This window comes from Candoia aspera, chromosome 8 (assembly GCF_035149785.1).
Source record: "Candoia aspera isolate rCanAsp1 chromosome 8, rCanAsp1.hap2, whole genome shotgun sequence".
NCBI lineage: Eukaryota > Metazoa > Chordata > Lepidosauria > Squamata > Boidae > Candoia > Candoia aspera.
This window is the reverse complement of record NC_086160.1, coordinates 22,895,049-22,911,423: the sequence shown is the minus strand read 5'-3', so window position 1 is coordinate 22,911,423 and position 16,375 is coordinate 22,895,049. Positions and strand designations below refer to the sequence as shown.

The window sequence follows — 16,375 nt, the reverse complement described above, 5'->3', positions numbered from 1 at the left end:
GCTGTAAACTGCAAGTTGTTATTACACTGATAAGAGGCAGGGAGCCATTTTGTAAACAATCTCCAGATACAAATTGGCCTGTCTTTTCAAAATAGACAAGGCTTCTGCCCCTTACACCAAACAAGCATAAGAATCTATCTGCTTTTATCTGCCCAAATAGAGGCTTCTCATTTGAAACAGGCCTTCTTGGAGGTGCCCCCCCCCCACTTTGGAATACTATCCCAGAAGCACAAATTCAAGCCCCAGCCCTGCTTGAATTTCACAAACAAGGTCAAACCATCCTTTTCAAGGGTGCTCTTGCCCCGTAGTTGTTCTTGGTGCCTATATTATGCGTTTCATTGTGTATTTTATTTTATTGTTATCCATGGTTCCTTAGGATTGGAGCAGCAAATAAATATTGGAAATCAATCAGTCAGTCAGTCAATCACTCAGAATAGTTACTGGAATTCTTGGGTTGCTACTTTAATCTACCTTCTGGATCTATTATATTACTCTGTGATTTGAGAGTTCTGTTCTTGGAATTCCATGCTTCCAGTGTAGGGAGAAGATGAAGCTGGGCAAGAGAGTCTCAATCCAGGACTGGTTACCTTAGATGGTGCTGAGGAAGGGACTACAGTATGACCGTGGTGGGTACAATGCCCGTTGAAGGAAAGCCCTGCCACCCAGACCCTGTCCTTGTCCCGGGCCAGTGGCAGTTGCTTAGTGAAGGCCACCATGCTCAGGTAGAGCAGAAGCGAGTGTGACTCCCCTCAGATTTGCAGGTAGTGGGCGACCCACAGTTTTAGAACTCCTGAATTAATCAGTTTTCTGCCTTCATGCAATGCATGAAATCATAAACTAACCCCAAAATGAAGCAAAACAACACTAGCCCTTACTAAGCTTAGCTTACAAGGATGTCTTATGCAAACACAGCCAAAATGTAGAAGTAAAAAGATGCACTTTGGCTGGAATAATTTAAGCAAAGCATTGGAGATCCACCCAGTTTGACTAACGGAAGTCAGTTGAGTTCAACATGTAATATCTAAGTGTGCCTAAGTGTGAGGGTAATCCAATGTTCATGATTATATTTCTTTTTTAAAAAGAGAACTAATGAAAGAGATGAACTAACCAGAATTATAGGCAGCATCCAATATTGGAGAGATTTTTCTCCTTTTTTCTTTCTCCACACCTCCTTTCCAAAAGAGGTTCCAACAATTTTTGGACTATATTCAGGGGATGTACGTATAAATGCAAAAGGAATAGGGAATCAACTCCCCTGTCCTATGCCATTCTAAAAATGGATTGATTCAGTTGCAGCTGAAGATAACTACCAGATTAAATTATATGGTTTCAAAAGGACTGGTATAAAATCTCCATCAAAGTGATGCATGAAGGATTTAAGTAAGTATATGAAGAGAACTTGGGTTTTCAACTTTATTAGGGCTGTCATTGTCCTTATCAATTACATTATTTCTATTATTTCTACCTCTACCGATATCTTTTTGTATAGAAATATTGAATATGGCTGTACGTGGCTGGTAAAACTTTGTACCTCCTTAAAATTACAATTATATATATTATCACACTATGTAGATAGGGTTCTTTTGTGTGTGTATGTGTGTGATTTTTACTTCCATGTTTATTGATGCATGCTGATTTTTATGTATCATTTTTAAAAATTAGCATGCATCAATAAGCATGAAAATGGAAGGAAGGAAGGAAGGAAGGAAGGAAGGAAGGAAGGAAGGAAGGAAGGAAGGAAGGAAGGAAGGAAGTTGTCTCCATATTGGATGCTGCCTTGTTGATATACCTTGAAAAATTTTGAATTTCTTTTCTTAGTCTTTTCCTAATTTTTGTTTACAGTATAATAATAATCTATATTTTCCTGAGAATATTATAGACAGTCAAAAAAACAAACTGATGGGTCATTGAACAAATCTACCCAGAATTCTCACTGAAGGCACAAATATCTGGGCTTAACTTATCCTATGTTGAACACATTATGTGAAAACCCAGCTCTCTGGAGAAGACTGTAATGCTGGGAAAGGTGGAAGGAAAGAGAAGAAGAGGACGACCAGCAGCAAGGTGGATGGACTCGGTTACAGTGGCGATGGGTGCACCTTGGGAAGACCTGAAAGACCAGGTTAGGGACAGATTGCCATGGAGAAAATCTATCTAGGTGGACACTAAGAGTCACAACAACTTGATGGCACACAATCAATCAATAATAATATTTAAAATAGAAAGGTGCCAGACAAATATGAACAAAACATAAACACAAGTCACAGAGATTGCCTTTTCTACTCAGAGTGCTCACACAGATAAACAAAAAGCTCTTTATAAAGATTGTCTTGCTGAATGATTGTGATATAAATCTTTGTTAAATGCTCTTAAAAATAATACGGTATATTTCCGTACCACTAGGCGGCAGCAGCCAACACCGAATCTCAACTTTTGTCAATTTTTCCCGGTTTTTTTTTTCTGCTTGTAATAAGAAATCCAAAAATTATATGGCTGTATGCTTTGATTTAATGGTTTGTTTCATATTTTATGTTGCATTTAAATTCCACAACATTACATTAGGCCTTCAGTATTTCATAGAAACAACTGCATCATATGTGTAAGTATGGTTAGGCAAGTACATGTTACAAGTAATATAATAATAAACTCATTAATACTAATAAAATCTCATCTGCCTAATTCATATTATATTGAATTATAGAAGCAGTTCTGTTTAATATTTCTATTTATTAATATTTTAATCAGGTATTTCTTATTTGGAAAGACATCCAATACCTTCATTACTTTTGTTTTGTTTTGTTTTGTTTTGTTTTGTTTTGTTTTGTATGTGCAACTGAAAGCAAATTAAATGAAAGCCTTCTAGTGCTGATGTAATATCTATTTTATCTTTTATAATGTGCAACTTTAATGTGACAGCAACCCAGGGCCTAGAAAATGATGCAACTTCTGCAAAAAAACAGTCAGTTTCAGTTTACCTCTCTTAAATGGACAGCAGAGAAGCATTGGCAATAGCATAAGAAAATTTAAAAACAAAACCCAAATCTTAAATGTTAAGTCATCGTAGTGCATATTATTGATGTATGTTGAGAAGTCCAATAAGGTTGCAGATGAATGCCCTCTTCCCATATTTACAGATATATTTTCTTTCACAAAAATAGAGATCAACACCAACAAAACTACAAAGAAAACCACCAGAAAACTAGATTCCCAAAAGTTAGGGATCTGCATATCTCAGACCAGTGTTTCTCAACCTTAGCAACTTTAAGATGTGTGGACTTCAACTCCCAGAATTCTGGAAGGGCTGGCTGGGGAATTCTGGGAATTGAAGTCCACACATCTTAAAGTTGCTAAGGTTGAGAAACACCACCTTAGACAATAGCAGAGAACCATAATAGGGGAAGAGGCAGGAAAAGACACACACATCATCCTTCTCCCCTTACAATGAACAGACTTAGATAAAGTTGGATATCTGAGAATGTCTTAAGCCAATCGTGCACAACACATTACATTAGGCCACCTGGAACTGGAATAGTCTATGATACAGCAGGTTATAAGAACTCACCTACTATCTAGTGTCACTGTGAACTGGTCCATCACACTGAGCCATAATATAGTTTATTTGCTTGGGCATAATGGCAGGATGAGTTGTTCTGATGGACATGGGTGCTGCAAACTGCAGTTACTTGGGCTGCCTTTCTTGGACACAGAAATTACATTTTCCTAAACCAGGATTAGGGTTTAGCATGTTGGGTGAGGCCACTATCAACTGCCCTTCTGCAGTCCTACAGTGTGCCAAATCACTTGAAAAAGTCTCTGATTTCATTTGAGTTATGTGGTAGGAGTTCCACTCTCTTAAATAGCCACATACATATTCTAAAGTAGTCAGTTTCAGTTTATTATTTAGGATTTGATTAACTCCAATTGACATCCCTAGCTGAAGGTTCAGGCTTTGGTTATGGGTAGATATTCGGTTAACAGTAATGGTTCTGTATCTGATATGGAAGCTCCAGCATTCCATAGACATTTATCATTATGTAATATTGAGTCATGCTTAATCTGGCTTCCAGGTAAGATGGAAACATGGTTGCTTGGGGACCTAGTCAGTCTGTATGGGGATATGTGTGATTCCTCCTTAACAAGGATAATCACAACTTGACTGAGTGCTGATGAGCGAGTGGTGCCTGTGAATGCCTTTACCAGTTTCAACTGATACATCTTTTTTGAAAAAAACAGTCTGTCTACTGTTGGTGTTCTGGTAACTCCAGAGCTGTTTACTGTAATGCATTTGGTATAATAATATCTTTGAAAAATCTGGAAGTTGCAGTTGGTCCCAAATGCTTTTAGAATGTTGTCCGTCAGTGGTGCATATCCAAAAGTATATATTGTAAAATTATCTATTTAAAATTAACCAACACTGGATGGAACCAGCAGAGGAGCTGGCACCTGGGTCTGGTGAAAGTTGGGAAGTATGGAAATTGTTGAACAGACTGCGCATGGGCATAACAAGATCCAGAGATACTCTGAACAAATGGGCCTATCTGGTGGCTTCTGCCCTTTGTCACTGTGGAGACATGCAGACAACAATTCATATGTACACTTGTCCTTTGTGCCCTGATCAATGCACATTTGAGGACCTCATGACAGCGCGACAGAACGCAATTAATGTTGCCAGTTTCTGGGCAAGATCTGTTTAACTTTTATATATTTTAACTTCTTTATTTTAAATTCTATGTTTTACAGTATGCCTTATTTTAATTGTGATGCTTCTGACATGAATAAATAAATAAATATATTTAAAATATAAATGGACTGATAAAACTCCAGCCCTCTCTGATCTGCATTTGCTACCTGTTTCCAGGGTAAATTCAAAGTGATGCCCTTCACCTTAAGACCCTAAATGGCTTGGGATGAAGGTTTTAAGAAACACCTTCTCCCCTTTGTTGCCTATTTTATATAGATGGATCCATTCCTTGCTGAATGAAGTGAGTAGTGGCCATATTAATCTTTTCAACTGTGTCCCACTCTCTAGGGGCAAGAGTGGCTTGTCCTGGGTCAAGAGAGACCCCCTCTCCTCTTCTGAGGCTCTCTCCTGTCTACTAAATCCCCTCCCCCTGCCACTGCTCACCATCCACAGTACTTTGCCTGATTCTCCTTCAAGTACCTTGAGAAGGAAACGTCTGTGAAGGTGAGAGGGAAGGTGGTAGAGACTGATCCTTCTGCTATTTCTGCAGCAGAACTCCAGAACGTGCTTCACTTCCCCCATTCTCCATCCTTCTACCACAGACAGGAAAGGCAGAGCATGGTTGAAGCTGGCATGGGTTGATGGGAAAGGTTTAGAGCCAATGGGAGAAGGTGATGTCTCCCTGCAAAGAGACATGAAAATGTGAGGGGGTAGTGATTCAGATGACAATCTCCAGAAGGTCCTTAGCAATTATACAGACTATTGTTTCCATCTGAGCATCGGTCAAGGTGACGGTTTCAACATTTCACGTGAGCACTCTTTGGGTGATTTATATTCAGAGCTGGTAGAAAATAAAGTGCTCTAGGGTCTATAGAAGGGGTTTAAAAAATTTTCAGGCTGTGGAATCTGTTAATTAAATTGAAAAATCTGAACAGTTGATCAAGAGGCAAAACTCCAGCGACAGAAAATTGGCTTTACTGAAGTGAACTTCTTTTCTTTTGCCCTTAGTCTCTCACAGACCTCATCAAGTTCTCATAGAAACTAGGGTTCCCTGAACCCTAGCTTGAATAACCCTGGTCTACAGACTGCAACCTTAAACTTCAACCCAATGTGCCCTTTCTTTGGGCTTAAGCTTGGCTGCACTCAGAGGCAATTGATTTCAATCGAACATTTACAGGATAATAGTCTGTTTAATTTCTTTCTGTAAGAGAAAAAAGGTAAATGCCTACACATGTACTGAAATCATTGTATGTATCTTGATGATATTCCAAAGATATGTGAAATATTAGCTGTCAGTTCAGAAGCATCGTCCTCCTTCATAATATATGTTCCAATAAATGGCTTCCTAAATTTATTCTGCAAAGATTTTTTCTTTAAATGAAGTCAGTGGTTCCTCTGCAGCAGGATTAGCCCCAGTTCAGAGGTGGAGCATTGAAGAAGCAAGAAGAACCTTTCTGAAGTTTTTGCATGGTAAGCTTATTACCAGAACTTCCATATTGTTTTTTAATTTTTTATTATGTTTTTCTGTTTTCTATAATGTAAACTTCTGGAAGTCATTCTCTGGGTCCAGAGATATATAAACAGAATAATTAAATATTAAAAATGATTTTGTGGCATATGATCTAATACAGTGTTTCTCAACCTTTGGAACTTTAAGATGTGTGGACTTCAACTCCCAGAATTCCCTAGCCAGCATGCTGGCTGGGGAATTCTGGGAGTTGAAATTCACACATCTTAAAGTTCCTGAGGTTGAGAAACACTGATTTAATATCTATTGCAGCAGTATTAGTAGAAGAAGTCAGGTTTGCCTGCAACTCTATGGAAGTGGATTATAATTTTTTATGCAGCTTGGCATATATACAAGCATTTTCAAATCAGTGTTTTTTTAGTATGCATATTTATATATTTACTTTAAAATAAGGAATATAAGTTACATTGGTATTAATCTGAGAAAGAGCCTTGTAGATAGCTGTCAATAGTTGACATAAAAACGGATCCTATCTATGGCTGCTTCCAGACAGACTTTTTATCATGCAGTGTCATCATGACAATTTCATGAGGCATGGGGAGTCGGGGGGGTGGGTGGGGGGACAGAAGCATCTTTTTGTTAATAGCTGGTCTTTTAACTTCCTTTCAGTCTCCCCTCCTCCCCCCTTGAATGATGACAACCCATTAGGCAGAAGGACCTGAATAGGTTATCAGAAGCACACATCGTAAAGGCAAAAGTAGAATCCTAGAATGGAAGCACTGGAAGGGGTCTGGGAGATCATGTAGCCGACCCCTGCCCAGTGCAGGAATCATAGTATAGCACAGTCAGAGGCAGAAGCCTCTGAAGTTATGGCTGTTTTGAGGAGTGAGGCTTTGATGTCCCCAGTTTTCTCCTGTAAGCAGCCAAGTCATTCTGACAATGTACAGAGATGTTTCTCACATTTGTGCATCCCTATATATTTAAAACAACAACAACACTACAGCTGAATTCTGGAATTTGCAGTCTTAGAGCTGCAACTTTAAAGCACTTGCTTCTACCTATCCCTTGACATTTCATGATCAGAATTTAAGGAACATTTTTCTTGGTCAGCCCAGAATTAAATGTAATTTGCAGGGTTAATTTCATTTATACACAAATTACAGGATGCTTTACCTGTTGGTGTACATCTGTTTAGAAACAGATACATTGAATGACTCCACATCATCACCAAGCGCTGAAAACCCAAACACTGTACAGTGCAGACGTATTCTTCCCATCGATATGGATGAGATACTGTGCACTTCTGTGGAATGTAACTCTCGGAGAATGTAACTGTGCCTTGTAGTTCCATAACCAAGGGTGAAAAAACCCAACGGCAGTACGAAGAAGAGGGTCCACTGATGCTTATTGCTCCAAGCGAGCAGGGGAGACTCCGACGCTCATATACAAGACTGGGCACTATTTTGCATTTAGCCTCCTTGGTTTTTTTAACATTCCCTTTTTACAGGTACGTACCCCAACACTCTAAAGCATTCCTTTAAAAACTTAGTTCAAAACAGGTAAGTTGTGAGCAAAACGATTTTTAAAAGTCATTTCCCTTCCTGTGGTTAGGTACGGAAAGGAAGGGACAAAGCAGACTTGACACCCTCTATTTAGTCAACACCCTCCTGCGCTGACAAATAAAAAAGAGATTTGAGGAGAGTTAAAAAAAAGTACACCATCTCCCTATCTCTGCAAGTTTTGAGCCGGAGAAGCTCCCGCACTTTCCAAAGCAGCTAATAATATATGTCTGGAGCCCTCATTGTTCGTCTAAGCAGAGATGTAACGTTAGAAATCAGAAGCAACAGCAAACATATCCCCTTAACACGCCATAACGTTTCCAGCACTCCGGCACCCTCGCCCCTGTCATATCCAGTTTGCACGTGTCCTTTCTAGCTTTCATGGCCAGCCTGAACCTGCACCTCTCTGGAGCCTGTCCTGGACAAGACACAATTCTCCGGCAGCAGGAAAAAAAAAGAAGCAAATAAACAAACCGAGTGGTGTAAAAAAAGAATTGCCTTGCAGGTGCCTGCAGCTGGCGGTTAACACAGACAGTAAGAGGATCAACTCCTTCGCCACTGGCTGGAGGAAAAAAAATAAAGCTCCTACATTTACTATTCAAAGTTTAGTTAATTTGGATGATAACGGTTAGTTTCTAATCCCATTGTGCAGGATAGAACATACTGAACCCTACCAGCTTTCTGAAAGGATATCTCTCGCAAGCAGAGCAGCACTCAGGAGCGTCCCTAGGCTGGCTCGAGCAAGGCACGCTGTTTCTGAAAACCTTTTGCAAGGATTTGTTTAGTCACCCACCAGGTTGCAGACAAAATAGGTTGCAAACAAAACATCGAGAAGGAAGATTTCTTTGACTGGTATTTCATCACGAGAGAAGAATCCCAATTTGCATTTCGCCATGAATGCAGTCAAAAGAAAAAGAAAACAGTAAAATTTAAGAATATTATGTGGCGCTTTCTAAATAATAATAATAATAATAGAGATGACCATTAATCTGTTTTAAAGGAAGAGCAGAGAATGCAAAATATGACAGTGAAACTAAGTGTTCGAAATCATGAGCACGGTCATAATATTTCTCTGGAATAGCCTGCATTTCCAGAGTGACTGGACTGAAGTCTGGGTTCTGGCACATCTCTCCAAATTTCTCTGTTATTTTTATATGAACCTACGGTTGTATTCTGGATCGCATTTGTTACTCAGTCAATCAATGTATCAAATGGAGTAGTTCGGAGATGGGGGTTGTCCTTGTGCAGTGAAGTAAGGCGGTGCCATTGCAAGGTGAAAGAGGACTGAAAATGCGCACGGAGGCTTTGGCGAGGAAAAGGACCCACCTTCTTCAGTGAATTTCCTGATTCCTGTTGGAGGGTTTCCCATATTTTCCTCTCCAGCCTTTCAAAATAAATAACACAACTTTCCCCAACTTCCATTCTTTCCCCCTCGACGCCCCCCTCGAACAAATCTGTTGCCCCCCCCAAACGAACATCCTTTGCGCTCTCAAGGCAAGAGGCGCGGCTGCCAGAACAGAGGCCCTTGGAAAAAAGTTAACAATGCTGTGAAAATATGTTTGCAAAAAATAGACAATTGTTGGATTAGATGTATTCAAGTATGAAATAATGCCTTTTTGTGTAAAAACTTCAGCAATGTGCGTGTACAAAAGTTCCCTGTGGCAGTTACTTGCTCCCTTTGTGAGCGTTGCGCTTTGGCGTCTCCACTTGGCGCGTTTCACTCCAAGCGCCTTTAAACGCGATTGTTTCTTTCTTTCTCATGACATTTACCGGATCAAAACATGCTGTTAATTCGATCAGAAAGCTTTACCCTCCCTAACAATACCACAATAATTTCTCCTGAAGTTTGTTAAATTGACCAAAATTAGGCAAATGAATAGGTGCAGGTGACACCGCATAATGCGCTCCCGGAGCAGCTGCGATTCCCTCTTTATTTTGCCCCTCTTTTCTTTGACCCGCATTATTAAAATTTAGGCCCAATGAAACCATTCACACTTTTCAATGCAACATTTTCCTATAGGATAATAGGCTACAAATTGAGCCTCTCCAAAGGCGGGGAGCGGGAAGGGGGAAAAACAACAAGATGGAGACATACACACCATAGGAAAAAGGACGGTCGTGTGCCAAAGGTTTGAGGGAGCCTCCCTGGGTCTGCTGAGGGGAGGAGAGAAATTTAAAAAGCGGGGAGGGGGGTCTTGTGCCACCCTCCAGTCCCCACACCTGCTGGGGTGTCCCCGCCGCATAAAGCGATAGAAACAAAAAAGCCTCGCTGCCATCTCTCATAAAGATGGACGTGTCACCAAGTCGTGTGAGAAAAGCCTGAGAACAAACGGACCCACTCCGTCTCCAAGGGCTCTTCCTTGAACTGGGCGGAACAGCCTATTAAGGGCTTACTTAATTACTTTAATGACTCTGGACAGGCTTTAAAACGCAGTCGGCGCTTGGACAGGGAAGGGAGGCGGCGGGGGGGTGGAGAGGTGCCTGGGATTTGTAAACAGGCGGTCGTGTGAGAGACCGACCAGGCGTTTGGGGGCTTTGAAGAAGGCGCGGGTGTTTCACAACCTGCCAGCGCGCCACTGCGCTCCACTTGTTGCTCCTGTAGCCCTGCGCTGCCCGTTGCCATGCAAATCCTCTTTGGGGGCCAATCACGTGTCGTTGAAGGGCCACGTGGAGTGACAAAGCTGATCTGTCGTCCTCCCCTCACCCACCCCTAGTCTGCAGGGGCAAAATACCCTGTACGTACACACATTTTAAGAAAACCTTATCTTTAATGCATGTCTTCTCCTAAAGCTGCTTTCCCTAATCCTATGGAACCAGGCCGGCCATGAATATCGCCCCCCCCCCCACGCCTTAGAAATGATCGCTTTATAAACCGCCTCTTGGAAGTTGGGGTTCCGCAATCCACCTGGGCCACTTGAGTAGAGACCGCGGGTGCCTTCTGCTAGCTTTTCCCCACCGGCTTCTTGCCACGATGTCTTCAAAACTTAAGGAACGGAAAGTGAGTTGGCGCTTTCGGTGCTGCCCCGCGCACTTAAGGCAGAGCTCAACCTTCTCCTGAGAACCCGGTGCCGTTTAACCCCAGCCTTTGACTTTGTGGCTTTAGAAGAGGGTGGCGTGGGGTGTGGGGTGGCACGCAGTACCAGGCAGACAAGCCAAGAGAGAAAACACTTCGCAAGGACCCTTCCCACGTTGGGCAGCTCATATGAGCCTGTCGTGCCCCTGGGTGACCCAGACATTCAGCTGGTCTTGTCTTCTCTAGTCCTGGCGCATCCTTTCCTTTCCTTTCCGGCCCCATCAAGCGTGAATGGGATACCACTGAGCTCCAGATAACTGGTTACTGCCGAAAAGACAGTCTTTCTCTCCAAAGTTTTAACAGGGAATGGAGAGAGTTTCATTCTAGAATTCACAGTCCTGACTTTAAAAACGATTTCGGCGGGGAATTATAAAAAAGGGGAAGAGCAGATGGATACCAGAAAGCATCGAGTAACGTTTAAATGGTCTGACTATAGTAGAAGGGCCGTCGGGAGTCTATCCGGATTGATTATCTTCCCGCTTGTCCGCCACTCCTGTATTTATCCTGCACCACTAATATGTTTTCCAGAAGATCCCCATTTCGCACAAAGTGATCGAAAAGAGGAGGCGGGACCGGATCAACCGCTGTCTTACCGAGCTCGGGAAAACCGTGCCCATGGCTTTGGCCAAGCAGGTACGTGAGCGTTTCCCAGCAAGAAACTCCCGGGCGCTTTGCGTCTTCCCAGAGAAAAAACGCAGTAAGAGGCAGGGTGGCAGATACCATTTTTTGGCCTCGAGTGCCCCAAGGGGAAGCCTTGCGATTGCGATTCGCCGTGGGGAACTGGGTTGAGGCGTATTAGGGAAGGAATGGGTCGGCCTTTTCGTTCTGTGCCGCGGCAAGGTTTTTTCCTTCTGTTCCTTCGCGCCGGATTCGACTTCCCTGAAATGTTGTTCTTGACTCCTTGCAGAGTTCCGGCAAGCTAGAGAAAGCGGAGATCCTGGAGATGACGGTGCAGTACCTGAGGGCCCTGCACTCCGCGGATTTCCCTCGGGGAAGAGAAAAAGGTAGGCGCGCTCTTCGCGGGCGGTGCGTCCCGGCGCTGGGCAGCCAGGAGGCGGGCCGGACGGCCGGCGCAGAAAGCGATGCTGGTGGGCGTGGGGGAAAGCCTGCCGAGCGCCCTAGGTCGAAATGAGGCTGAGGCAGCGCGTCATGAGAACACCACCTTAGATTCCGCTAATCTAATCTCTAAAATGCCAGAAGGTTATTTCTCTTAACCACAGATTAAACTTGCGACCCCTCTGGAATGAAATACGCACCTTTGCCTCGCTAGGGCCAGCCCCAAACATTTTGCTGCCTGATGTGAAGAACCAGATTGCCCTTCCCTGCCTTTCTCTGACCACGTGACTCTTAGATGACAGTAGCTGGGTTCACATGCCACAGCATCACCGCTTGTTTTACCCTGGTTTATTGACAAGCCATTATAGACTTTTTCACTTAGAATGCTTAGCAATAAGCCAGGATTTACAAAGTTCAATGGCTTGCTTTGCATATTATTTTAACTCGAAACCACCATCCTCCGTCCCCAAACACCACCATGGTTCCATGTGATAGGAGAATCCAGCCTGTGTCCTCCATCACACCTGAGAATAGCAAATTCAAGACTGTGCTTGAGCTGCTGCAGGCTCGGAGGGGCTCAGCTAAGGAGCGGTTTCATCTTAACCCCTTCCCCAGTCCCCAACCTTTAGCATTTGCTCCTCTCTGGGGTGTCCTGAAGGATACCAGTGGATGAAAGAATAAGTGAACAAGCCTTTTGCATGAGTAACATTATCATTATTTTATTAGTATGGTAGTGCTAATAGTATTGTTTTAAAGGTTAGATAAATCAATAGAATGGAGTCAGTCCATGAGGTGAGAGGCAGTTCATTCCAGACTGCTGAGAGCAGAAGGCAGGTTAATGGTAGAAAACATGGTTATTAAATCAAGCTGTGCATGTGAGATTCTGCAATTGGACATTGGTGGAGGCAAAGACAGTGTGGTTGGCTAGATGGGCATTTGGTTGGATCCAGCATTTGTTAAATGTCTAATAATCTAGGTTAATGAGAGCCAATTTGGTGTAGTGGTTAAGGCACCAGGCTAGAAACCAGGAGACTGTGAGTTCTAGTCCCACTTTAGGCATGAAAGCCGGCTGGATGACCTTAGGCCAGCCACTCTCTCTCAGCCCTAGGAAGAAGGCAATGGCAAACCACTTCTGAAAAACCTTGCCAAGAAAACTGCAGGAACTTGTCCAGGCAGTCACTGAGAATTGGACACAATTGAATGGAAAAAAAAATCTAGGTTAAATAAATATGTCTATTCATCCATTTTAAATAGACTAAAATAAAGCCTTTTGAGATTAATAATAATAAAAGTTTAATGGTGGTACAAACTTTTAGGGACTACAGCACAGTTGTCCCTTGGTCAACTTTGTGATGTGTTAACCCTCAGTAGATGCATATTTTGTGCATGTATACACACATGGGTATGCATTTCCTATATACACATAGTTACCAGGGGTGGGGGGCTAGTACAGTATGACATTGCTGATTGAACAGTTATTTTAAATGTTGATTAAGTCTGTCTTCTTGAGGGCCTAAATGTGTTCATCCACAACTTCCATCTTTCCAGCTGGTTTGTGGGAGTTGTTGTCCACACATCCAAAAAAAAAAAAAACCATGTTGGGAAAGTCTGGGACAGATGTAGATTGAGATTATTGCTTGTATAAGTGCTATAAACTGTCCATTAAGAGGATCTGAAGCTTTTTCATCAAATTATTAGCTGTGTGGTTGTAATTTCTGACTCTGCTGGGTACTCATTAAATGTCATTGTCCTTCACACTGCCTTCCTAGATACCTTTATTAATACTTTGTTAACTAACTTGGAGGCCTCCTATATGGCATCATTTGGGTACTGTCAGTTTCAGAAATTAGCCTATTAAGTAAAAAATAAAAAAAGTTTTTGCTAATTTATCTGCTACAAATGGAAAGAATTATACTGAAATATGAATCCCATAAATATAAAACTATAAATCCCCAAAGCCAAGCATATAATGTGATGTGTTTCTTTCTTTCCAGCAGAACTTCTAGCTGAATTTGCCAACTACTTTTATTATGGCTATCATGAATGCATGAAGAACCTTGTCCACTACCTGACCACAGTAGAGAGGATGGAGACCAAAGATACCAAGTATGCCCGGATCCTGGCTTTCTTGCAATCCAAAGCTCACTTTATCAAGGAACCTATCTTTACCTCACTGGGATCTCTTCCAGAGCCAGACTTTTCCTACCAGTTTCCCCCAGCTCCAGACTGCTTGGGTCAAGGCACTAATGACCCTGTTTTCTCACAGGGGTCTGGGCATGGTCACTTCTCCTGGCATGGCTCCACCAGAAATCCCACCATTCCTTACATTCCCAATACTGCTATGCCCCTCACTAGTCCAGGACAGCAGCGCAACCCTTTCTTGCCATCAGTACAAAGTCTGGACCGCCACTACCTCAACCTGTTTGGCCATTCACACCCCAACACATTTAGCCTGCCTCCTGGCCAACATCCATCTGTGTTGTAGCCTACATCTGGGATGTCCAGTTTGTTATCAAAAGAGGGCTCCCATGTCTTTCATGGCTGAACAGAGAACTGGAGGGCTTGTTCTGACATGTTATTCCTGAAGGCAAAGAACATCTTTAAGCCCATTAGTTATCTGAAGAGAATATATTACCTTGCACCACAAAGGTCCTCCCGTAACTGTAGACAGACATGTAACTAATGGTGGGGAAAGAATAAAGATGAACTGCTGGGAGAAGAAGGTATATATGCCTAAGATGTCTTTATTCATTCTTCTATTATCCAGCTCTTCTAAATGTTTGCTCCAATAGTATATCATTTGCTTTCTGAAAGAACATCAATAAAGCTGCACTGTACTGCTATTAAGGAAGAGAGGGGAGATGCCTGTGCTGAATGAGTATATCTACCATCCTACTCATGAAAATCAATGGAGTTTTCAATCAATGGAACTACAGTACTGTGTTCTTTGAGCTGAAATGGGAAAACTTCAGCACGTTATTTTATGTCCATTCTGCAAATGCAGGTGGTGCTCATTTGAGAGTACACCTCCCATGCCCCTACAAAATTGTGGATTCAGAAGCCAAAACAGTTAATAATCAGATTGGCTCCCACCCTAGAGGAAGAAAACCCCAAGGAATTAAATTTCAGTGCCTGGGGTGAATTCACCACAGTCAGTTTAATATGAATGCAACTTGGATGTAGCACTGACATGCAGGTGTTTTACTACAGCCCAATTAACACACCTGTAGAGATCTTATGCAGTTGCAGGTGAAGCTGCACAGATAGATGGTTTGCTCATGGTCCAGGTTAAGACCATATGGAGGCACCAGTATAATATTTTTCATATTAAGGCAGATTATTGACCTCTTTAGCACACTGCCAGAGGCTGAACTTAGGACATTCTCATACAGAGCCTATAGGATATAGTAGGATGACCACACATGGAACCCCTGGGATTTATGTTATTTTCTTCTTGTAGAAAGTGCAAAACAGTGGCTTTTAAAAAGTGCTGGACTTTCACCTAGAATTAATGAAAAGTGCATCTCTGACTGCATGCATCTCTGCTAAGGGTTGTTACTATGAGCTTGAGCTCACAAATTATTCACACAAAACTTTTCAATGCATTTTCTTGGTGGTAGATAGGGGTGATAGAAATAGTTGCTATTCCTGAGCACTTAGAAACCTGAATACTTTGGTATTCTACTACAAACTAGGCAGCTGGCAATACATTTAAATGAATCAGTGGACTGCAACTACCTAGTATTTTTTATTATAAGCTCCAGAGGCATTTTTGGAAGGAAAAAAAAGGGCTGAAACTTTACTTTGCAGCATAGAGCACTTTCTTTTTAATATTAATTAACAGAACCTAAGAAAATAAGTCTGGTGTGGCAAAGGTGCTACTAGGGCCATTGGTTTTATGGGCACTCTATCGACTTTTTACAGCAGCATTTCTTGGCAGCCTGTATGGTTTACTCAGTTCTTTTCCTCCACGATAAATGCACTTGTAATTGGGCCAAAGGTAAATGAAGGAAATCATACAAACAACAGTCCTTACTATTTTTACATAGCACTTTTCTAAATATTCATATACTGTTCTCTTATTTAACTCTATAATGGCCCTGATATTATCATCTTCACATTCATGATGGGAAGAAAACCTAAGTCTGAAACAATCATGATTTGTCTAATACCACCTTGTTAATTTTGGCTATTGTGAGAGAAGGCAATGGCAAACCACCCCGCTATAGCCTGCCAAGAAAATGTCGCAAAAGCGGTATCCCCCGCAAAGGGTCAGACATGACTCAGTGCTTGCACAGGGGACCTTTCACATCACATGAGGGTTGAAATGGAAATTCTTTGATTTTAGCTTGTATGCTCAATCTTTACAGAAAGTCAGAGGATTAATTGGAGTCATTTGCTACTACAATGGCAATGTCATGGTGCTCAGGGGTGTCAACAAAACATAACTTGTGCACTGCTTAATTTATATCTCTTTGTTAAATAGATTTTTTTACACTTATGAAAAAACATATTTCCCCATACTTCTGGGGAAGATA

General features: G+C 42.0%; 1 protein-coding gene across 2 annotated transcripts; it reads left to right on the top strand.

Moving 5' to 3' along the window:
- Window positions 1–10,219: 10,219 nt before the first annotated feature.
- Window positions 10,220–14,559, top strand: HELT (helt bHLH transcription factor). 2 transcript variants are annotated; one of them, XM_063309979.1, is made up of 4 exons: window positions 10,220–10,706; window positions 11,310–11,414; window positions 11,689–11,785; window positions 13,835–14,559. In XM_063309979.1, the coding sequence occupies exons 1-4, from the start codon at window positions 10,680–10,682 to the stop codon at window positions 14,320–14,322; spliced, it is 717 nt and encodes a 238-aa protein (XP_063166049.1). In that variant the 5' UTR covers window positions 10,220–10,679; the 3' UTR covers window positions 14,323–14,559. The 2 variants fall into 2 exon arrangements, with proteins under 2 accessions (XP_063166049.1, XP_063166048.1); XM_063309978.1 differs by having other exon boundaries at window positions 13,832–14,559.
- The last annotated feature ends 1,816 nt before the right edge of the window (window positions 14,560–16,375 follow it).